At 46.0% G+C, this 24,218-nt stretch overlaps 2 protein-coding genes across 2 annotated transcripts in view; both read right to left on the reverse strand.

The window, feature by feature from the left end:
- Positions 1–14,535, reverse strand: part of ldlrad4b (low density lipoprotein receptor class A domain containing 4b) — a 152,733-nt gene extending 138,198 nt beyond the window's left edge. The window contains exon 1 of the mRNA XM_030370747.1: positions 14,280–14,535. The gene's annotated coding sequence lies outside the window, so the exon portion shown is untranslated. The remainder of the gene's footprint in view (positions 1–14,279) is intronic.
- Positions 14,536–15,132: 597 nt separating this feature from the next.
- cep192 (centrosomal protein 192) overlaps positions 15,133–24,218 on the reverse strand; it is a 30,328-nt gene continuing 21,242 nt past the window's right edge. The window contains 11 exon segments of the mRNA XM_030370750.1: positions 15,133–16,734; positions 18,645–18,703; positions 19,253–19,379; positions 19,785–19,897; positions 20,855–20,974; positions 21,314–21,409; positions 21,619–21,695; positions 22,302–22,530; positions 22,891–22,996; positions 23,509–23,632; positions 23,807–23,897. Of these exon segments, the coding sequence (XP_030226610.1) occupies positions 16,602–16,734; positions 18,645–18,703; positions 19,253–19,379; positions 19,785–19,897; positions 20,855–20,974; positions 21,314–21,409; positions 21,619–21,695; positions 22,302–22,530; positions 22,891–22,996; positions 23,509–23,632; positions 23,807–23,897 (1,275 nt within the window). The 3' untranslated portion in view covers positions 15,133–16,601.

Raw genomic sequence — 24,218 nt, forward strand, 5'->3', positions numbered from 1 at the left:
TTACTGTGTGTGAAGGTCCAGCACTCCCTGTTCCTACAGAACTCTTCCCCGTGTCTCCAGGCCGGTGTTGTGGGACGGGGCGAGGGGCCGCAAAGTTACACAAAACAGCTAGGAGCTCATTTTAAATGTTGTCATTCCAAGATAACTCTACCTCTGCCACCAAGCCAGGAAGTGTTAGTATGATAGCACCATGCTTGACAACAAGCAAATTACAAATAAATAATTAAACCCTACTTCACAATCTCAAAAAGTACACGCCTCATCACGACTACTAATTATATTTAGCTAAACTAGCTAATCAAATCTTCAGTCTATCTATAGTCATTTCTTGTGATGGCGTCGTGAGCCAGTGTGATAACGCAGGTACAATACAATAGGGGTTAATATGACTTTCATAGACTGCAGCATATGCAGTACTGTATACAGTACTGGAGTGTGCTAATGGTTGATACATGGACCGTGGATTGTAGTTTAATTTTTAAGTATTGCTACACAGATGCTAAAAAAAAAAAACTTCAAAAAGTCGGAAAACAGTTGTGATGTCGGAAAGTACTCAAATCCCTCTGTTGAATTAACAACACTACGCTGTCATCCTGCTGAGAACAGGAAGTAGAAAGCGGCTGCGGCAGTCAGCCGATGGGTCCTTGCCCCTCCAGCCCACCCTGCCGCCCGCCACACACCGGAGCCCCGTCGTTAAAGCTGCTGCAGCGTGCAGAGACACTCCGGGACGTCTGCGCTGCTATACAGTGCATGTGGGACGCCGGAGATAGAGATAAAGCCCCATAGCCATCCTACTAGGTTCTGCCTCTGGTTTTACTCTTGGCTCTGCCGGCATTCGCTACTAACGTAACGGAAAGCTTCCCAGAGACCCCTAGTGGTCCTTGATCCAGTCTAATATGGTGCACTCCCTGCATGGGCAAAGAACAGCAGATACAAGCTACAGTTCTGAATGTATAAGGGTTGAGTCATGGAAAATATTAGCTCTAACCTAGTTCAGAGAGAGGGACATAGAGAGAGAGAGAGAGAGAGAGAGAGAGAGAGAGAGAGAGAGAGAAATTGCCGGAGGGAGAGATAAGAAGAAAGGGAAAGAGGGAGAAAGAAGGGCAGGGCAGGGGCCACTGCTACTGCAGCCAGACAGCCAGCCAGCCAGCCAGGCTGCCAGTCAGTCAACCAACCAGCCAGCCTGGCAAAAAGTTAGTAAGCCAGCCAGCCAGCTATCCTGGCATGCAGACAGTCAGCCAGCCAGAACAGTCAGTCGGACCAGGTTGTCACTCAAATCTGCTACTGCAGAGTGGTGCAGTGCAATAGCCTGCCTCTCTCTCAGTGATCTCTCTCTCTTTCTCTCCACTATTTCTCTGTTCTTTCTCTCTCCCTCTCTGTCAACCCCCACCCCCCCAGCACGCACAAACAGGTTTTCAAAAACAGGGGCATTACGCATGAATAATGATTTTGAATTCCAGGCCTCCCCCCACACACACACACGCCTTTTTGGCCAAAAATACCTACCATCACTGATTCACTGATTATCCAAACCCAACATTGACATCCTGCTAGGATATCAAACAATCCTCTTGCCCTTCTCATCAGCCTATCATATCACGACACCATGCAGTGTAGAGACAAGAGGAGGGAATATGTTAAACCATCGTACCCTAAGTATAAGGGCAGGACTTGAAGCACCGTGGATCCGATGTCTCAGTCATAAATTATGGATAACAAAATCACTAAAAATATCTTCGACTTCTGTTCTAAATTAAACCTGGAGGGGGCACTGATACTGATATTGGTTTATTCTCCCATAATGATATTACATGACGTTTGCGTCTCCAGTTGCCCAGTACCTGTATCAATACAGGGTCCTGTAGAGTCCAGGCTCTCTGGTCCTCGGGCGCCCCTGGGGATCCAGCCTCACAAGCCATTTCACACTTGACAGAGTGTCTTCTGTGTTGCTGCTGTCAGCGTTCTGGACCCCTGCAGAAAGACCCGGTTCTGGCTGCCCGGGCAGAGACAAGGGACTGGTGGCTGAGTGAGTGTGTGTGTGGGGTTGTGTGTGCGTGTGCGTGTGCGTGTGCGTGTGTGTGTCGGGGTGTCTGTGTGTGTGTGTGTGTGTGTGTGTGTGTGTGTGTGTGTGTGTGTGTGTGTGTGTGTGTGTGTGTGTGTGTGTGTGTGTGTGTGTGTGTGTGTGAGACGTGTGTGTCTTAAAGACAGGCAACAGAGTGGCACAAGCCATTTGAATTTCAATTCCCTTTGCCATAAAAATGAAGGCAGCGATTCAATTCATACATTCAGAAATATTCTACGAAGGAAGGAATAGTAAAAAAGGAGACGCTGGGCAGCTCTGAGTTCATGAATTTTACTCATCGTTTTAAATTGGACTGAACACTGCAGAGGGAGCAGCCATAGATATGCTTATTTAGTGCATGCCTGCAAGACAAGGAGGGAGAGAGAGACGGACGGGGCGAGAAAGAAATGAGAGCTTGTCAGAGAAGAGATGTGAACAAGAGACAAGGAGAATGCGAGAGAACACCAGACTCAATCACACAGGACCCAATCACACAGGACCCAATCACACGCACCAATCAAAGACCTCTGTTCTTCTCATGCAGGAAATCTAGAATTGGGTTGAAGGAGTCTCCATTTTATGGTTTATTCTGTATATTATTTATCAAGCAGAAAATGATAAAAAGGTCTTGTTTTCTAGAAACACCCATTCAGACAGAATCTCTCTCTCTCCCTCTCTCTCCCTCTCTCTCCCTCTCTCTCCCTCTCTCTCTCTCCCACGTTAAGGAGTCCCATAGCCCTGCAGATCAACAGTCCGTACTGCACCACCAGGCTGTGGGGCAGGGGAGGGCTGCTGTTCGGAGAGAGCAGCTTATGGGCGGTGTGAGTGGGGCAGGAATCCCTGGTCTCAGAGGGATTGTGGTTCAGTGTGGCGGTGGTGGAAGGGAAACCAGACTCCCCCACTACATCCATGTATCCGTTGTCTTTATACCACCCTTAAGTTGGCCCTTACTCAGTATTTGGATAGCGAGGCTATTTTAGTAGGTATTTATATACTAGCAGTCCCACGACGAAGGGACCGGAACTGGGCTGACAGACTGACAGGTGGACAGACAGACGTCCAACATCCCAAAGTCGTGCCTCATTAAAGGAGTGCAATCCCCTCCAAATAGCTCTACCACCTACCATCGAGTCATCCGTCTAAAGATAACCCGGACGTTCCGGACAAAGAACCGACAGGGTTTGGACGAGAGAAGTGGAGCATTGGGACAGGAACCAGACCTTAGCATACCGGACCTAACTGGAGCGACACTGCATCCACCAGGCTCTGCGGCCCGGCTAACTGCAGGCCATCAGAGGAGAGAGGACCCAGCAGAAGACGCAGCCTGCTGCATCAGAGGTGCGCTTCGAGGCCCGGTGAGCGACCATCTGTCCCAGGGTTGAGAAGGCCAGGAGAGCTTCTCCCACTGAGCATGTTCCCACCATATGCTGCTGAAGCTACAGTGAACATACACACACACACACACACACACACACACACACACACACACACACACACACACACACACACACACACACACACACACACACACACACACACACACAGGCAGGCAAACACACATTCTTGCACACCCATGTGAACGCAGCCACGTACACACACACACAAAAACACACGCTCGCACACACATAGGTACACACAAAAGCACATAGACAGGCACACACACATGCATGCACAACCACATGAATGCAGCCCCGTAAACACACCCACGCGCAAGTTAGCATGCACACTCGCTCGCACACACACTCACTCATTCACTCACTCACTCACTCACTCACTCACACACACACACACATACTCCCACCCACACACACTGACAGGCACACACCGACACAACATGTTATAGTGTGACTTTGTAATGCATGGTATGGCTTGGACTCCAATAGTTGGATTTGGATGGGGAATTGTGTGTTAGACTGTATCAGGTGTGGTCTGCTCTGAACTCTAACCGTAGGTTCTGTTGAAAATCCTGGCCAATCAGAGCCAAAGTTCTGGTTTGTCTTTCACTTAGCTTGGACTGTCTGGGATTGATTGTTAGTGTTATGGACTGGATAGTGAGTCTCGGAACAGTGAGCATACTTTGTGCTGTTTTGGTGTAATGCACATAACATCAGTGAGGGAAATAATCTGCAACATCAATAGAGGATCGATGTCTGATGCTAATGAAGCATTGGCCTCTGGCTGGCTCATTGATCACTTTGCCACACTGAGTTTAGAGTTTAAAAGGTACACCACTTCACATGAAATTCTTCTAAATTCCCCGGGCTGTACTGGAGGACACCTGAAGGAAGCTCCATGCGGTCTTGTAGCAGTGTTAACACACACATCAAATCAATGGGTAAGGAGAGAATGATGAAAGAGAGACAAAGAAGGAGAGCCTACCCAGACAGCAGCCCAACTAGCTAGACAAGTAACCGACAGGCTCATCGACAGACATACAAAGCAAAATACAGTTTGAATGCCTTAGGAAATGCCAGAAAAATGTCCAAGCTGGGCACAGGGTAGGTTCACATGTCCAGATAGGGCCAGGGGGAGAGAGCCAGAGAGAGAGAGAGAGAGAGAGAGAGAGAGAGAGAGAGAGAGAGAGAGAGAGAGAGAGAGAGAGAGAGAGAGAGAGAGAGAGAGAGAGAGAGAGAGAGAGAGAGAGAGAGAGAGAGAGAGAGAGAGAGAGAGAGAGAGAGAGAGAGAGAGAGAGAGAGAGAGAGAGAGAGAGAGAGAGAGAGAGAGAGAGAGAGAGAGAGAGAGAGAGAGAGAGAGAGAGAGAGAGAGAGAGAGAGCAGGGCGGCTGCATGCCAGCCAGCAGCCAGACTGCAGGTCTTGTGATCTGCCCACGTAAGAGACAACTGATCCCAGCGTGCGGCAGGAAGCATTCCACCTTCCCTGTCCTGCACCACTATACCCCCTACACTGACGTCTGGACAGCTCCACAGTCCACAAACACACACACACACACACAAAGACACGGCCAGACATGGACACACACACACACACACTAACATGCACATGCTCACACACACATACACACGTGCACGCATACAGGCACAAACCAAACGCAGTCGCATGCATACAAACACCCACAGGCACACACACACACGCATGTGCGAACGCATGCACACACACACTAATAAAGGCGAAAAGTTGAAAGCAAAAATTGTAATTAGCATAAAAGTAGGTGAATGTTTCATGTGGGGAATGTCAACTTGTTTTACTCCGGAGCGTGTGGAATGGAACGAGTAAATGAGTGAGAGACACTGAGACACAGAGGGAGAAAGACAGGTATACAGGAAATAAAAAATACTAGGCAAAGAGATAATTAGAGAAATATATTCAATAGATAGGAATTTCTCATCGTAAAGAAGAGGTCAAAAGAAAGAATGAATGGCAGAGCGAGAGAGAGAGATAGGGAGAGATTGGTAGAATGAGGGAGAGGGCAAGGCCTAAAAAAATTTTTTGTCTGGTTCCGGTTTCCGACCGACCCTGTCAATTTATGTGCGACCCAAATTATTTTATGAGCTTTATAAAAAAAATAAAATAAAAAAAAAATAATAATTTTTTGATGCAAACTATAATTACTTTTTGGTACAGCACCTCTCCATTCTGTACAAGGATGAGCGAATTTTCTCGTTTTTAAATGAAAACAACCTACCTATCCTTCGCTGCCGCTGGAAAAAATAAAATAAAAAAATAAAATAAATTCCCTACCTACCCATGACCTCAACTGACAACCAACAGGAACCAAACTTTTTTTTTTTTTAGGCCCAAGAGTGAGATAGTGGGCAATATAGAGGGAGGTAGAAAGAGAGGGGTCGAGTGAGAGGGAGCGGTGAGAGAGACAGCGAGCAACCGAAAGAGACGGAGAGATGGAGGCGCAAAGTGAGAGAGAGAGGGAGAGTGTAAGAAGGTGTATTTTCAGAGACTGCATGCAGAGACATTCACACGTCCCAGCATTCCACACCTCAGATCATCTTATCGTTCACTGGGCAAACACACACATCCACACGTGCACCAATATGCACAAAGACACACACATGCACATGCACACAGACAGATGCTCGCCAGCACACACGTGCACAATCACATGCAGGGTTGCAAAATCCAGGGACTACTTAAATATTTCATGAGGAAGTGTTCCATTATTTGCTTATTTATATGCAGACATGCATGAGCAGACATGCCAACTTGCTAATACAAATAAAAATTAGAATTTTAACATAATTTAGCTGAACAAAAAAATAAGTGTTGAATAACAATATGTTCCATCTGATCCCCTAAAAGCCTCATTCAACATGCAGGCTAAAATGAAAACATGCATTCTGATCCCCACCCACACAGCGCAGAAATGTGAAGTAAAGGCTCAGCGTCAGGTTTGGGTTTCCCCTCCATGCTGGAAGATGTTATGGAAGACTCATCCGTACAGGGGTGAAATCCGACTGAATGCCAAATGATCAATTGGGAACACAAGATCAAGAACAGCATTTGTTTTTTTTTGTCCACCTACATTTAAATATTGGCATACTTTTGCAATTCAAAAATTAACTTCCCATGGAAAAGGCAAAATAATCTATTTAAAACAGTCTGCATTTTTGTAACCACACACAAACGCACACACCCACACACACAACAATTATGTTGGAGAGGTTTAAACCAAACATGGCATTTGTAGAGCAACATGTTTACCAGAGCTAGTGTACTGTGTATGCACACATTTTCTCTGCCTAAAGATGCAGCCAATACTGCATGAGCCGAACACAACACAGTACACTTATCTATGTTGCTACTAGAATAACATAATGTAACACTCACACACACACACACACACACACACTCTGGGGGCTGGAAGAAACTGGATGACAAACCAACACACACACACACACACACACACACACACACACACACACACACACACACACACACACACACACACACACACACACACACACACACACACACACACACACACACACACACAACTGGCAGGTTTGGGCTGTAAACACAAGCTCCTTGATAACGCAAGGAACATGAAAGGAAGGAGACAGACAAGGAGAAAGAGGGAGTTATGAAAGGGAGTATGTTGGGGCTCTCCCTGGGTAATCGTGGAGACTCATCAATTAGTGTGCACAGAGCCAGGGAACCTTTGCTTCAAGGTCTCTGCCAGCCAGACACTTTCCAAGGGACTTCCAAGCATGACTCCCCCCCCCCCCCCCCCCGCACACAAACACACTATGAACTAACAAGCAGCGAAGATGGGACATGACATCCACACATAGTCAATTGATGACCCATCATTACATAGTGAGTCCAGCCAACAGCACACCCTGACAGACTCAACTTACACATGTTGAATGTTCGCCCACACTCACACGACCCACTCATACAGACACACCAGACAAACCAACCTCAACACACACACACACACACACACACACACACACACACACACACACACACACACACACACACACACACACACACACACACACACACACACACACACACACACACACACACCAAACCCACCTCAACATAGACACACATGAAATCTATTGCTTCTCATGTGATACGTCCTCAACATTGATTTTTAACAGACATGCATTGTTGCATAGGCAATGGAATTGCTGTAGTCCAAGTCAAAAGCAACACATCACAGAGCAGAACCATATTCAGGCTCACACCGGGCCGACTGAAAAAATCTCCAGATCGGCTAAAGCGAAATACAAATACACTCATCGTTGTTGAATAAATTGAGCCGATTGTGGTGGCAGGTTTCCATGACAACATAGAGATGGTCATGTGATAACGAGGGTCAACACACACACACACACACACGCACATACACACACACACATATGACCCCAGCAACAATTAGTCGCCACAAATATGCGCCGGAAAACTCTTTTTTAAATGTTATTGATGTGGCTTTACAGAGAGCATGCTTCATTACAGAGGACTCAGACACATATATCGAAGCAGGTAGAGGTTAGGCTGAGAAGCCTACAGGTAGGCTACAGAGATGGGGACTCGTACCCAGTAACTGGGAGTGGAAAACCCACTCCACTCCAACACTCCCCCCTCTCCCCCCCAGTCTGGGGGATGTAATTGGATCAGATTTGACTCCATGGTGTGATCAAGGTTTACAACTTCTCCCAAGTTGGAGGAGCGTTCACTACTTTACCGATAATCATTTTAGGAGCACAAAGGAGCGTTCAGATGGCGGGTGATTACCTGCCAGCGTAGCTAGGCAGCACAGACAAACTTAGCAACAGCAGCTAAAATTAAACTGCATTTGGCTAGCGTCACTGTTCCACCTGGCAACTACAACACACAAAAACACTCACACACCTACGCAGAAGAACACGGACCACGTTCACAACAATGGCTGGCAGGACACAATCTGACAGTATTCGCAAGGCAGTTAGTGGCAGGAGACAAATTCAAAAAGGGTGTGGAGTGAAATGCGATGCAGCCTGGCACCACTCAAGGTCGCAGAGAGAAAGGGCTTTTTAACCAGCTCGTTTCACATTCACAGGGAAACAAATACGATCAGGGAGAAAGAGTGGATGCGTCTTTCTACTTCAGATGGATTGGGAACCACAATGCAAACGTGTTCAGCTCATAAACAGGATTTCAATAGAGAAGACATTATGAACCTTTTGGGAGCCAAACACACATTCCCTGGTTGAGACTTACTCTGCTCAAATGTTAAGAGTTCAGCCTTTGTTTTCCATAAGTTGCAGCATGTGGCCCCAGTCATAGTCTGCATCATTAATAATGCAGGGAGCAAAGGCTGCTCACGTAAAGGGTCCTTGAGCCAAGCTTGGGCAAGCCAACCACGTGAAACCAAGACCTGACCTCGAACGCATGGATCACAAACACAAGAGGCACGAAACTAAGTAAATAAACATGCAAAAGAATAACTGCATTCTATATATATAAATGCAAAGAGCGTCTCTATAGATACATACATACACAGCCGTGAACCAAGCAAGGCAAAGGTAGCAGCCCGTTCCCAGACAGACACGAATCCTTCACAGGCCGAATGGGGAGCAGTGTGTACATCTTTGAGGCTCGGGTTAACCGTCTCTGGAGTCTATCTGTTGAATTACCCCGCCAAGGCAATGCACGCTTCCTCTGCAAGGTCCCTCCCTAATCACACACACACACACACACACACACACCTGTATCAGCTCCATTCTGGTGTGCTGGGTCAGGGGGTTGTTACTTACGGGTCCTTTCAGCGTCCGACTCTGCAGACGTCCATTTTAAATGCCTCTCTCTGTCTCTCATCTCTTCTCCAATGCAAAGGTTGCACTGAATTATTAAAGCCTTTATATAGGGCTTTGTGGTTAAACGAACACCATTGTGATGGAATAGCTATGATTAAAGCCCACAGCAGTTGTGAACAGAATGCTTAGCTGAAAGGAAGTGACCGTAAATTGTTTCAACGGATCCCGATTGGACAGATATGGCTGTAGAAGGATTAAATATCTCAACATGGTATGCATGAAGATTCTACCTTCTCTGTGTTTTAGGGCAGTTTTAATAGGGTGACAACCACAGGTTAAAGAAGTAACAAGCGGGTAGTCTATCACCGGATGATATGTCAGTAGGCAGCAGCATCCACGCGTTGCTCCATCAAAAGTGCAGCCCTCTCATGTACAGAATATCAGCGTAATGTTCGTGATACGACCCACTGGTTCACACAGAAACGTCAGGTGATTTTTAGTGTTCGGTGCCACCATTGGCAGGAAAAAGAAAGTATGCCTCTACAAATAAGTTGAAGAGCGAGGGTGTCGTGGTAGTTCCGCCTTATCCTCTCGGACGGATCAACCACCGCTGTTTGTTGATCCACGGTTTCAAAACAATAACTTCAAAAAAGAAACTAAAATTCATCCTAATAATAATTCCCCATATCAAATTTCTTATACTATACTACTTATTTGACTTAATTAGCTGTGGCTTATTTATGTAGAGATACAATTGGTGGCTGAATCAAGCCGGGAAGAGGCGCGGTCAGAAGCCTACCCCTGACCCCTGCCCTCATCTCTCTACTATCAAGATTGATCAGAGGGAGGTCTGCCTTCCCCTCACCAGAACCAGAAGATGAATGTTTAGCTAAATCTATAGAGATGAATTCTGCAGTGGCTTGAGAAAGGATCCCTGGAGTGGTAATTCAATATAAGTAACTCCCTAACGTGCATGTGTTTATGTGTGCGTGTGCGTGTGTGTGTGTGTGTATCAGACTGAGAGACAGGCTGTCCTTGTTGCTAGATAGAAGTGGGTTAGACTCTAGAGCCGTTTTCATTACAGAGTTTAGAATACGCTCTTCTTATTCCCATCAGGAGAAGCCTTGGGGAGTCACAATTGACACACTCAGACACGTATACGCTTAAACACACACACAAACACACACACATGTATACACATGCACACACAGACACAAACACACACGCAAACTCTCAACAGTCTTTGTGCCTCAACTCTAAATTCTCTCTCCCACACGCATGCACGCACCGTCGCACGCACACACAAACACGCACACACACACACACACACACACAAACTCTGGTGCAGGTTGGCACTCATCCTCGGCCGTCTCACGCCTTCGCTCCACCGCCACAATGCTGTCACATGTCAGCGTGTCACATGGTCTCCCAGACAGACAAGGCCACATTATCAACGACTGGATGGAGCTCGTGTCACTGTTCTTCCTCTGTGTGTGTGTGTGTGTGTGTGTGTGTGTGTGTGTGTGTGTGTGTGTGTGTGTGTGTGTGTGTGTGTGTGTGTGTTTGTGTGAAAGAGAGAGGGAGAAAGAGAGGGAGAGAGTGTTGAGTGGAGGCACAAATACTGTGTGCTTGGATTGTGTGTGTGTGTGTGTGTGTGTGTGTGTGTGTGTGTGTGTGTGTGTGTGTGTGTGTGTGTGTGTGTGTGTGTGTGTGTGTGTGTGTGTGTGTGTGTGTGTGTGTGTGTGTGTGTGTGTGAGGGAGGGAGGGAGAGAGAGAGTGAGAGTTCAGGTTAAGGCTGAGACAGTGGCAGACAAGCCCTGTCCTCCCTCTATCCGTCTCACATACGATGAGCCAGCCTCTCGCCCCGGGAGGTGAGAAACCGCTAATTGGCAAAGGGTGAGACACACACGCACACACAGTGCGTTTTCTTTCCACAGTGTCGGTCAATTGAAGTCTCACGCAATCATACATCCTATCCAACACACACATAAGAAGAAAAGACACAGAGGTAGGACACCAGTTCGGAAAAGTAATAGAAAATCTGGAGGAAAAGAGCGTGTGTGTGTTTGTCTGCGTGCGTGTCTGCGTGTGTGTGTGTGTGTGTGTCTGTCTGTGTCTGTCTGCGCAGTGCGCACGCACGTATATATGTCTGGGTTTGTTTGTGTGTGTGTGTGTCTGCGTGTGTGCTTGTGTTTGTGTGTCGGGTTGTGAATGCTTGTGTGTGTGCACGGCCGTGTCTGGCAGAGTGGTGTAAAGTGTGCAGCGGCTGTACAGCGAGCGAGTCAGGAGAGCCGGGGAGCGGCTAGGCATCAGACTAGAACACATTACTGGGGCTAATAATACCCCCGTCTGGCTCGCCCACTTCCGTCTCAACCTTCCGCTTTATTATTTCATGATTCGCCTTATTTATCATTCATCTGTGTGTCCTGCGGCTCGCCCCCTGGCGTACGTCTCGACCGATCGAGAACACCCCGGCGACTCCGGCTCGCTTTAATTAAGGGTCAGGTCAAGCGCCGCGTGGTGCGACAGTCCTTTTAATGTCATTCTACAGTTAGTGGCCGTTAATATGGACGCTCACACCGACACCGGTGGAGCGGTGTGGGTCAACACATGAAGGGCAGCGTTGTCCAGGTAGAAGGAGAAAAAGAGCAGGGAGAGGATCGGACGAGGTGGGAATCAGTTGTGTTAACTTGTGTTGTGTTACCTCCTGCTCTTTTTGTTTCTGTTCCAAGCAGGTAGACAAAGGGCGTAGAGGGAAAATTGTCTGGGATTCAGAATGAGATGGTTTAATGAATGGTGAATTTTGCTCAACTCATCCTGAACCTATACCCTGCCAAAGCCTCCAGACGGAGACAGATATACTGTTCAGAAGTCTGGCATTCTTCGCATGGTGGCTTCAGGTTACGGAAAGCAATGGCACCAAAAAAGCACACCTTGCCAAAACACAACTCAACTCAGCACAAAGGACTGGAAAAGGCTGGGGAGAGGCTAAGACAGCAACTTGTCAAAAGTAGACAACTTTCTCCCAACGACACCGGTGTATGGCTGCAGCTAAGACAACAGCGCGCACTCCACTCATCAGTAATGGGAATTCAGTGAAAACAGGACGAAAGGGACAATTGCAAAATAATATTCATAAAAATGACTTGCAGAGGAGTGAGTAGAGAAGACAAGCAAGGAAGGGTGAGATATGAGGGGCAAACAGGCACATACTGGGGGTGAGAAGGCGCGGAAGAGAGAGACTGGGGGGAGGCTGAGAGAGGACGCTAGGGACACAATGCGAGTGTGTCTCAGTGGTAAGTGCTGTCCCACTTGGTTGGCTCTCCCAGCGAAACATTCAGTACAGACAGAGCCAGGGCACAACGGGCCAAGGAGGGGAGGCCAACTGACTAGCCGCCCCGAGCAGGCCAGCTCAGGACAAGAAACAGACGTACTATGTGGTTCAATTGTATCAGAACAGAAAGAGTTTGAATCGGACCACATATCCTCCGATCTACTGCAACAATGAACAGGGTTTAATTATTACATGTAAGGGAAACTGGTGGGGGACGAGGGAAACAAAGCATGGGAATTATTACTTTAAGAATCTAGAGACAGTGTAAACATATATATAACAATAAAAAGGACATGGATGATTTGGGAAACAAAAGAGAGAAACAATTAACATCTAACCCATGTGTTGTGTTGTGTTGAAAGCATTATTGAAATTGTTCTGATCATGAAACTGTTATGAACAGAGGCAAAATTATAACAGGCTTGGCCTACACTTAACTATACAATACAAATTATAGCTACTCATGTGACTATATTGCTACAAAATAAATCTGTAGCCAGAGAAAATTATGTATCTGATAGGGCAACGTTCTGTTATAATGAAATGTCATACAAGCCAAAAACAACCTCAAATGGCAATTCTAAATGCCAAATGATGTACAGTCAGGCAAAATACTTTCAACAGCAAATAAAGTATGAAGATATGAGGTCGTAGTGGGTTAAACATTTTTCAAATTACGTAGGGTACAAAGCACTTGCAACAAAAAAAAGTTCCTCTTGCCAAAACACATGAATGGTGGGTCAGGGGGACTGGTGAAAGTAGTCAATTGTGGTTGCCTGTGTTTAATGTTTGAAGTGAAAATGAAAATGTACTTGATAAACTGCCAGATCTTTGAGTATTTTCTCCAGGCTCTTCTTGAACAGTACCCTCAAGTATATTTAATATTAAAGAATATTATGAAAAAAAACATTCTTTAAATAACCTGCTGGTTACATTGACTGACAAAGTTGTGTTGTCCATTAATAACTTAATATTTCACTTTAACGGCCCTTTAAACACCCTACTCTACTTATTATGCGACTAATATAGGCTATATAGTTCTAGAGCACAGCCTGAGTTATGAGTACTATAACTAAATTCAGCATCAAGCACTTTTACCGTAATAAGTGTGCTAAAGACGCACGGCTGTGAAACGCCAAGGCTATCTTGACGGAATCTTGACAAATAGGCGTCTGACATCGCCGCAGTAAAATGACAGACAGCCTCAAGTATCAAATTTCCCAATTCGTCTTCCAGCTTATGTGTTTTGTTCAAAATAACAGCAGGGGTGGATACATATGTTAACAAAAAACTACTGCCATGTAATTAATATACGCTCAGGAGATGCTGCGTCCCACGAAAAGACTTATTCCCCCCGTGATGAATAGCTGGTACATGTTACGAAGGATGACAGAAACAGTGATTTATCCCTGGATGATGAACGCCTCGGCTAGCCGGACTGCTAATAATAGCAGCGCTAGCTTAGCTGTCTGGCGCAGCATGGAAAGCGCTCCCAACTCCCCAACTTTCGCTGCTTGGTCCGAAGTGGGACCGGGCACCGGGCAGCTTTGCTAACCTTTAGCCATAATAGCTAGCATGGGCAGCATAGTCCTCCCATGCTCATTGCATTATAATGCAGAATATGTTACCAACGCATATAAATAAGAAAACGCCATCTTCTTACCAGTATGCGCACAACCACTCATTAGCGATGTCACTGTGTCTGCTTCTAGTCTGTGCCGCTGTGTTGTTGTTAGACGTCAAGTCCAAATGCAGTACAGTGGTTTCCAGTCTAGGCAGCACAATGTGAAACCCTTAAACCCCACCACAAACACCCATACTGTACATTCTCCTGCCTGCTTTCACGTCGCCGTTCACAAAGCTTTAGCGACATCTTCAGAAGATTCTCTGTAAGGTTTTACATGTTATTGATGAAGTTACAACCCATGCACCATATATTTTATCTAATGCACATATTACTGTAAAAAGTTATTTAAACAGTTATTGTAGAGGGGACGCATATTTTTATTTTAAATGCGCTTTTTATCATTTGTTCATCCGCTTTAAAATGTGTGATTATAAATAACTTTAACGTTAATAAAAACAAATCAGATCATGGCTTTTCAATATGGTGTAACAAAATAAAATAACATTATTGCACCTTGGGCTATCACACCAAAACTGTTTAGGGATACATACACCAAGTGTGGCTGAATAATCAATAAGCAATAAGCAAAACCCTACCACCATCATACATTTGGAAACCACCAGTTTCTGGTTACTACACAAAGCAATAAAAACGAATGGAAAATGCTGTGGTGCGTTCACAGGAGCATAATTAATGGTAACAATCCAATACGTGGTTTGTAAGAGTTAGATTGAAGGTCATAACATCGATATGGGTAATGAGTTAAACGAGATCGATGCATTTATATAAAAACGGTTGTTGTTTTTTTTAAACACATTTTGTCACATTGTCTACAGAGACAGTCTCTCTTACATCACACATACATAGACTGATGTACAGGAACCAAAAACGCTATTCATATTATCATTTTATTTACAGAGCAAAATATTTATGACAGATTCGATTTTAAAATAATGTGCAAAGATCAGTTTAGTGCCAATGACCATAAAACCACATTGATAATATAAGTTGACAATCTATGGCCTTCACACAGACTTATCGTTCCAATGTATAAATATTATAGGTCAATGCAGACCATGGTGGTAAGCTGTGTGATCCTGCAACCCAACATCTTCTTGAAATAGTGTTGTTTTTCCCACCCGGATCCGGCTCCCATACCAACTACCTGGGAAGCCAGCAGCAAGTCTGGGCACTCAGCCCCAAGCCTGCAGAGGAAATAGAGATCTGATTCCCCCTGACTGAAACGGCGATTGTTCATCAACACTGTTTTTCCATGGTAACCACACAGCGCTGGCCTGGCGAACCGCTGAACAAAGAACCCACGAGGGAAGCCATTTTAGCATGTATAACAATTATTAAGCATCCCCAGTGTTGCCTGGAGCTGGCCTGGCCATAACTCAATTAAGGGCATCTGGTCCAGCTGATGGGAGCCTAGGAGGCTGCCTGAGAGTTAAAAAAGGAGGCACTGACTGATACAGCCGCACAGGTAGGCACCGCTTGCATTTGGCACAATTGCCATAGAAACGAGGCGGGCACGGAAGGCACAGGAGAGTTGTGTGGAGTTAGTGTGTTGAATGTCAAAAGTGCAAGGATCAGCCGAAAATAATACTGACTCACAGAAACGGGGATAAAACGACATCTCGTTTTCAATCCCATCTTTTGAGGTTCAGCTAGGGTTATGTGTTAAAAAATAGCTGGTGCATAGGAGATTTGCTCAAAACATTTCTATGGCATAAAAAGCAACCGCTTGCTTATCCCAAATAACCAAAATCCTGGTTTGCAAACAAACAACAATGGCATTCTTGTGGGCCTAAATCAAGGTAATCTCCCCTCCCCCCCCTCCATCTCCTAACGGGTGCTTTGCTGTTGTCTAACAGGGGGCCATGGCAACACCAAGCTGCCTTGTGACTCAGGACCGAGGCAAATGCCAAACTCAGAGTCAAGTGACAAAAATCATTAGCCCTCTAAAATGCCAGAGCAGCGCAGACTAATTGTGAGCCAGTCAGACCAAATCATTCAGCTTCGAGCACAAATGGACGCAATCATTGTTCACGGGCCAGTTGAGGACACCTGCGTCCAGGCCAGAGTGGATCGGGAGAGGCAGACAGGGCGGGGCTAAAGGTTGGCATTACACACAGTCTGGGTCAGACCCGGCTAATCAGCTCCAGCGCCGCATTGTTCAATTGTTGAGTCTTCCTTAAGACGACGAGGAGGGAGGATGAAGTCCAGAGGGCCTTCCTCTCCCCCAGACCCAGGAATGCGTTCTTCTCTCCCCTGCCCCTTCATCACCATCACCGACCCCCCCCCCCCGTACAGAGGAGGACAGCGGGTGGAGGAAGCTGGTGGGCTGGATTGATTTTAAGGCAGGCCCTCACCGGTGAGCTGGATGACTAAACCTCCACTTGTTTCTGATTGGACGAGCAGCAGTCCAGCATGAGGGCCCGCCGCGCTCGGCTTGAACTGGACGGGCAGTCTCAGATAGTGCTGGGATCTGTGGAGCGAGGCCAGAAAAACAAAACGTTGGCACATTGATGGTGAAACATGAATGCATCCCTCTCCGACACCACAGGTGCATAGAGTTGGGATCCTGATTTCTTTCACACACGCCATCAAAACTCATAACCACAAAAAATGGTAGTTGGTCTACCAGCAGAAAATTCAGCCCCGTTTAGTTATGCGTCTGACTTTGATGCGGCGCAGACGGGTTACCTTGCTCATAAATTACCAAGGCAGAAGTGGCTGATTATATAATTGTGCCGCTGCCGCAATGCAGAAAATACTGCTGAATTATCGGTTTGTTTGTAGACAATCTACAATCTGGTGGTGTTGTTTCTGGCACTCATTTGCAATGTTTTCCAATCATTGAAAAAGATTTTCAATGAACGGAAAGCGATTGCTAACCCAACTAATTCCTCTTCTGGACGTAGTGAAGAATTTGGAATTTAACAAATAGTCCCAATTTGGCTAAGATAGGCCATTGTCAATTTGGAGATGTCTCAACTTATCCTTTAATACTAAATTATGATTGACAGTGTGCACAAAAGAAAAGCAAAACTTGAACCCTAACCAATATTCATCAGAAACCGAATGACTATGGCTTGCACAGTATGGACTAAAAAACATGCCATGCTCCCAACAAGTCCTTGACTACTGTTACATGCGCCATTGATCAACACACACATAGCATCAGGTCGTGGTTCTGACAGCAGCCGCACATAGAAACATTAAACACAGAGGTGTCATCGCCTGTCGGGCTTCAAGAGGTTCTGAACTGCGGCCGGCAAAGCAAACATCCCATTCCACTGTTACATGTTTTGTTTAGTGTTTAACAAGCTCTATGAAGGCAGTCGATTGATTCGCCCCACCCGTTCCCCTCCGAACACTCCCTTTTGCCCTGGATTGTATATTCAGTTTCCATTGGCCACATGTTGCCCCTGCTGAACTCGAGTCACCAGAACACCACACAGCTGATACCTGTGGCTCACAGGCAGCCCTTCCCCGGTGGCATCATTTAGATGGAGCTGATGGCGCCAGTCGTCCCAACTGGCATTGAGCCACGGGACTGAAGCCTCATCCTCACTGTGTATATATAGAGGAGCCTCATCCACAGGCCTCACTGTGTGAGGCCAGAGGAGCCTCATCCTGCGCCTCACTGTGTGTACAGAGGAGCCTCATCCTGAGCCTCACTGTGTATACAGAGGAGCCTCATCCTGAGCCTCACTGTGTATACAGAGGAGCCTCATGCTAAGGCCTCACTGTGTGTACAGAGGAGCCTCATGCTCACTGTGTATACAGAGGAGCCTCATCCTGAGCCTCACTGTGTATACAGAGGAGCCTCATCCTGAGCCTCACTGTGAATAGAGGAGCCTCATCCTGAGCCTCACTGTGTATACAGAGGAGCCTCATGCTAAGGCCTCACTGTGTGTACAGAGGAGCCTCAACCTGCCTCATCCTGAGCCTCACTGTGTATACAGAGGAGCCTCATGCTAAGGCCTCACTGTGTGTACAGAGGAGCCTCAACCTGCCTCATCCTGAGCCTCACTGTGTGTACAGAGGAGCCTCATCCTGAGCCTCACTGTGTATACAGAGGAGCCTCATGCTAAGGCCTCACTGTGTGTACAGACGAGCCTCAATAATGTCTCAATGGGGCCCTTGGAGCAGAAAGAGGAATTGTACACTTTTATATCCTTGTGCATAAAAGTCAGAATAATTTAACATTAATGAACACACAATTAACATTAATAGTTTACATTAATCCCACCAAATAATTTCCAGTTGTATATATTTCATGTCCCATAATTAGGCTTTCAGGGGCATGAATGAATAGTACAGATAAATGTCATGTCTAGGAGGCAGAGAGCGATTAAAGATAAGGGTCAGGGTAACAGGGACTGCACTTACCTCAGAGAATATTTGGAGTGCTTGATATGGAAGGGCTCCCTAGGGTTTACAAAGTTCAGCTGCAAGTCAATTAGAAAAGCCAAACATCAAATCCATGCAATGCCCCTTAACAACTATTAAGGATTATTATGTTATGACCGTTACCAACCAAACAGTTATACACACACACGGATACACATTTAATCATGCAAACTGCAGTAAAAGCACTAAATATTTAATAGAACCCAAGAACGCGTTTTTTCAGAAATCAGTGGTTAAACCTCTGCTTTGTGACGTCCTTCTTAGCCTCTTTAACAGATCGGAGATCATTAAAAAGATCAGAGGGTGTTCTGCAAGAGCAAGGATCTGGGGACCACCTCATCAAGTGTACTTTGATTACTAGTCAAGGTTATAATGGTGACAATCGAGCTCTCACATTAAGCGCTCTGCTACTGCAGACAATTTATGTCCTGTGGGATGGAGCCGGCTGGGGGGCTTTTTAAAACACCGTATTTCACTTCCAGCTGCACTAAGACATTAAAAGCAAAAGACGGAGAGAGCGAGAGAGAAACCAAAAAGGTCTGCGCGTTGCCCTCTGGAGCGGTAGCGCGCGTGCAGCCGCGGCTTACCTCATGCGTGTCAGAGGAGTTGTTCCGGATGTTGACCTTCAGGGTACTGGACTGCCCCAGCCGTGTGGCCGGGAACGTGTACAGGTCCTGGGGGGAGTACACCCCCTTCCGGACCGCCTCCTCGGGCCTGGCCAAACACAGGTCACGCTCGTTAACGCAGGAGGCCTCAAACCTGCAGTCTGTTTTTTTTAACGCACTTGCATGTTTTCGTGTCCAAGTTCAACAATACAATTTATTAAACTTGGAAAACATGCACTAAAAACATGTTTTATTAATTAATTTACTTGTTGAACTCTTGAACTTCGTTGTTTTGGTTTTTAAGATTGTACATAAAACATATTACATAGTAAACAGATGTCCCTTTTATTTGACCAAAACATACAACATTGCACCTATTCTCTTATAAAAGTAGAAAACCTGGTCATATAAATGTATAAAACAAAAAAAGCATGCATTTTTCCCATCTTCCCACGGCCTTGAGGAAGAGCTCTCCAGTTTTTGTGATCAGCGGATATTGATTGTGAGGTCTTACACGGTCTTGACCGGAGCAGCCTCCGTCCTCTTCCTGGTCTTGATGGAGGACTCCGTCTTCACCAGAGAACAGTCTCCTTCCTGGGGCGCTTCGACAGGCCCAGACTTTACTCCCTGCACACGCACAAAAGCAACACTTAGCTGTCACCGAACCTCACGCAATTTGTAACGCAAACAGAGTTAAAATCCTTGGAGTGAGTCTAGTTAAACTCTTGCTGCGGCTGACATGTGCAAACTGCTTCTTCCGGTGAACTCGAGGCCTACTCAACATGAACCTGGCACGCCTAGAAATGTAGTCATACTTCATCCGGTTACACACACACACACACACACACACACACACACACACACACACACACACACACACACACACACACACACACACACACACACACACACACACACACACACACACACACACACACACACACACACACAAATGTCCAAATGTATTCCCCTGTGGACAACAAGGGGGTCAGAGCAAGCTCAATGTACATGGAATAAATCCACCATCCACCCCGGCCACTTAACCCATCACAATGCCGTAAATCATTTCATATTTAGCCTGCCGCGTGGGCTCTTAAGTTAAGCGTTCTTTCACAACCATGCAACGAGCCTTAGAGCTCCCACCTCAGCAGGAAACACGTTCCCCTTTACCATGCAATAACCTGCCTTCCCCCATTGGCCCTCTAGCAGACAAACTGATGTACATGGTGCTACTGCACGTGGGAGAGATATTGCCTACTACAGAGGTGAGCGGTATCCAGCATGTCCTCAATTATTTCGTTAAAATGCATGTTGGGAAATTGGCCATTATTAACTTTTATGCATGATTTTGGTCTTCTATACATGCAGAGTTTCCCCACACACAGACACACACTTTTGTAAATGTTGCATTCCCAAACACACTCGAGTCTGAGGAGAGGCATGCAAAAATATGAAGCCACATTTGTTCACACTGTGCTTTGTTCCCTTAAAAACAAAGCATGATACATTTCTTTTTTCGAGTCAAGCTACAAATATGAACCAAAGTTGGCACTCATTTAAATGAGTTATCAACATCTGCCTCACCGTCCCACAGAGCTGGAAGCGGAACCGGGTCTTCTGCTGGGGGTCCAACAAAGGGTGGCACTCCAGGTCCCAGAACTGGGCGTAGTCCCCTCGGTCCCGGGGCAAGAATGTGATGGGCACCTGAAGGGCAGACACACCCACACAATATTAATGTAGTATATTTTTATATACGTGATGCTCCTTTCTTTCTACAATAATTAATTGACACTGTATTCTGGATTGTCTTACATTCATTTAAAATTAAAATATAAACACATCTTAAAAGATAGGTTAACTAATAATTCAGGAGCAAAAATGGTTAGCAAACATAAATAATCCAAATCCCTTCAGAATTGTATCATATAGATCAGAGGCATGACCAAATCAGTGGCAGAATGTGATAAAATGAAGACCTGCTGTAGCGGAGCCTCTGAACCTGGTTCTGTTTAGTAAATGTCCTGATTTGTTGTGTGTCATCACCTGCATCTTCTGCCGGGCTCCCAGGGTACCAGACACCCTAGAGCATCTGAAGGCTGTGTAGGTAGCCCGGTACACATCCCCACTGTTGTCCACTCCCTGAGGGAAGAGGACGAGAGGCAGGGCGAGAGACAGCAACGGAGAGAGGGAGAGAGAAAACTAGACATGAGCGTCTTTGGCATTGGAACCATTGAGAGGCTAAACACATCACAGCAGAGGAGACCAGAATGAGAATGAAGAGCAGAAAATGAACAAACAAGATTATGTCATCTTTGTGCAAATTATGTAGATAAAGAGGATTAGTGAACCTTGACGTATGGAGGCGCGAAGGAGGACAGGTACCACCTCACTTCCTCTTCCCCGTTATCCACTTCCAGGACGGATTCTAAAGGAAATGTTAATGCATTCACCCATAAAGCAACAATGAATATGTAAAATCTGACGGCAGACAAGCCAACTCCTTGGTGACCTTGGTGTTTCGCATTATTTTACTTCGTATTTGTCTCGGCCAATCATGTTGCTAGAGGGGGAGCTGGTAATTGGCAAAAACAAACCTCGCCAGCAGTGGTAAACTGCAAAGAAGTTTCTGTAAAAGTTAAAAATCAACACCTAGTAGACTGTAGAAATACACTTATTAAAACACCCTTCTGAACGCTTCATCCACTCCAACATTCATTTTTTTTTTTATATCTTAGGAACTAAACCGTAAACAAGTCGTAACTGTTTGTTTTCCGCCCCAGGCTCTGTGCCAGCTCACTCCTACCATCACATAGGACTTCTGGGTCCCGGGTTATTGCTATACTGATTCCTTTGGCATTTCAAGTTATTTAAATTAGTGGCATTATTGCTAACTCATTCATTTTGACTTGCACTGTAATTCCTGATACATTTTCAAATTGTATCTCACCAAAGTCAGTTTCAAAATGCAGACAAAAATTTAACAAAATGTCAATCAACATATTCTATCCCATCCCATGTGACCCGTTCAGACCTGAGCTCTCCCCTGAGGGGGTGGCGGGGAAGACCACCGTCTTGCTGCCCAGCTCCAACAGGGCCTGGGGGCTCTGCGGGAGGTCCGGCGGCTGGGAGGCCTGGCTGTGGGGCCGTACCAGGGACGGCAGGGGGGTGGCCGCCTGGGGAGCCAGGGCAGACAGGCTCCTCTCTGCTGGGGCCGGGGACACGTCTAGGGCCAGGTCCCGGCGGATCTGCACCTTGATGAACTGATGGAGGGCGGACAATGCATTGAGCGTCAAGTGACAGCATTCCCCTGGGCGTTGTGAGGCGAGCGTGCAGAGAATTTGGTCTAGTATTATTTATTACACTGCTTCAATGCTTTGTTCTGACTGGCATCATGGCATTCAGCAGTCTTGAGATTTCTGAATGACAATTTCCAATTTCCAACAGACCGATCTCGCGGAATCAATACAATCATTTTAATCATCGTTTTCAGAGCTTACTTTGTGACATTCTCGATTTCTTTAGTAAGTAGCCGTGCATTAAGTGGGATAATGACCGGCCCGCTGTATAGCATCCCTTACTCAAAATGCTCTGGAAGAGTTTGGCTGCTGAATGTGTTGTACCTTCTGGGTACCGTCACACTGGATGTAGATCTGTCCACTCCACGGCAGCATGGAGGTCTTGGAGGCCAGGGATGGGTTGGGGCTGATCAGAATCTGCAGGTGGGACCTGGAGGGGATAGCGCATCACAACACAAACACTGAGCTGGTTCTAGAGCGAGGCAACTTATTCAATGAGAACATGCTAGGAAGGCTGGTCCAAATCAAGATTTGTAGTCATCATATGTACAGTAAAACCAAGGATAGTTCCGTCAACTACAGAGTATAAAAAAGAGTGAGTTAACAGTAAGGGTTAAAAATATGAACTGAAGATATACAACCATAGGAGGTGAGAACATAAAGAGGCAGGCAAAGTGGACATGTGCTGGAGTGTACGTATATAAACATAAGCATTAAATGAAAACCAGTGGAGTACCATTAATGAACAAGGAATGTACAGTAACGTCAAAGATAAGTACATTTGTTTTATTGCTCGGCTTTAGTTAATGATACTGATAGGATAAAAGGTGACCGGTGTATGTCAAGTCAATTGTAGGGTGTAGATCATGCTGGAACCAGGCAGAAAGGTGGATCAACGTGGCATAAGTCTGGATCACCGACACGTGAAGACCTGGTCCTTACTGTGGCTCTATGAGTCCGTGCTGCGGTGTGATGGTGAGGCAGTGGGCAGGCCAGGACAGCTCAAAGCTCAGCCCCCGGCCCGAGTTGTTACGGATGTGAACGTGCCGCGTGGTGGCCGTAACATCTGCAAAAAAAAGGAAAATACCATCGATTCATTAAAACACCCCAAAAAATGTATGCGAGGACTGCAGTTACCAAACGTTTACACCGATTGGAATGCACTCAGTCAAGAAAACCTTTCTCCAACTGCCAGACAACGTTACGGCAAAACGGTGATGTGAAGTTCCTCTTTACTCACTCATGGTGGGGGCCGTGAGCACCAGCTGGTCCGGGTGGACGGACCAGGTCCCCTGCTCTCCTGTCTTCTCTTCATCCGCCCTCGCCTTATCCTTTGTGAAAGAGGCATCCATTAAACCGAGGCCATACCACGATGAGCAATGCCAAAACGGACACTAATCAGAAAGCGTGAACAAGATTAACTAATTCAACTGCAATTCAATGATCTGCAGTTGGTGTACTTAGACCCCTGAAATACCGAAGTTTACCTGACATGAAAAGATTAAATTAACAACCCTGGGAAACAAAATTTTGTGATACATAAATGGGTAATATCATAAAACTCCAAGAAAAAATATGTAAATTTTAACCTGGGCAGCAATATAGGACAAGGCTTGCATCTTCAACTTAAGGCAATTAAAAGATCATGACGA

Source organism: Gadus morhua, chromosome 11, assembly GCF_902167405.1.
Source record: "Gadus morhua chromosome 11, gadMor3.0, whole genome shotgun sequence".
Lineage (NCBI taxonomy): Eukaryota > Metazoa > Chordata > Actinopteri > Gadiformes > Gadidae > Gadus > Gadus morhua.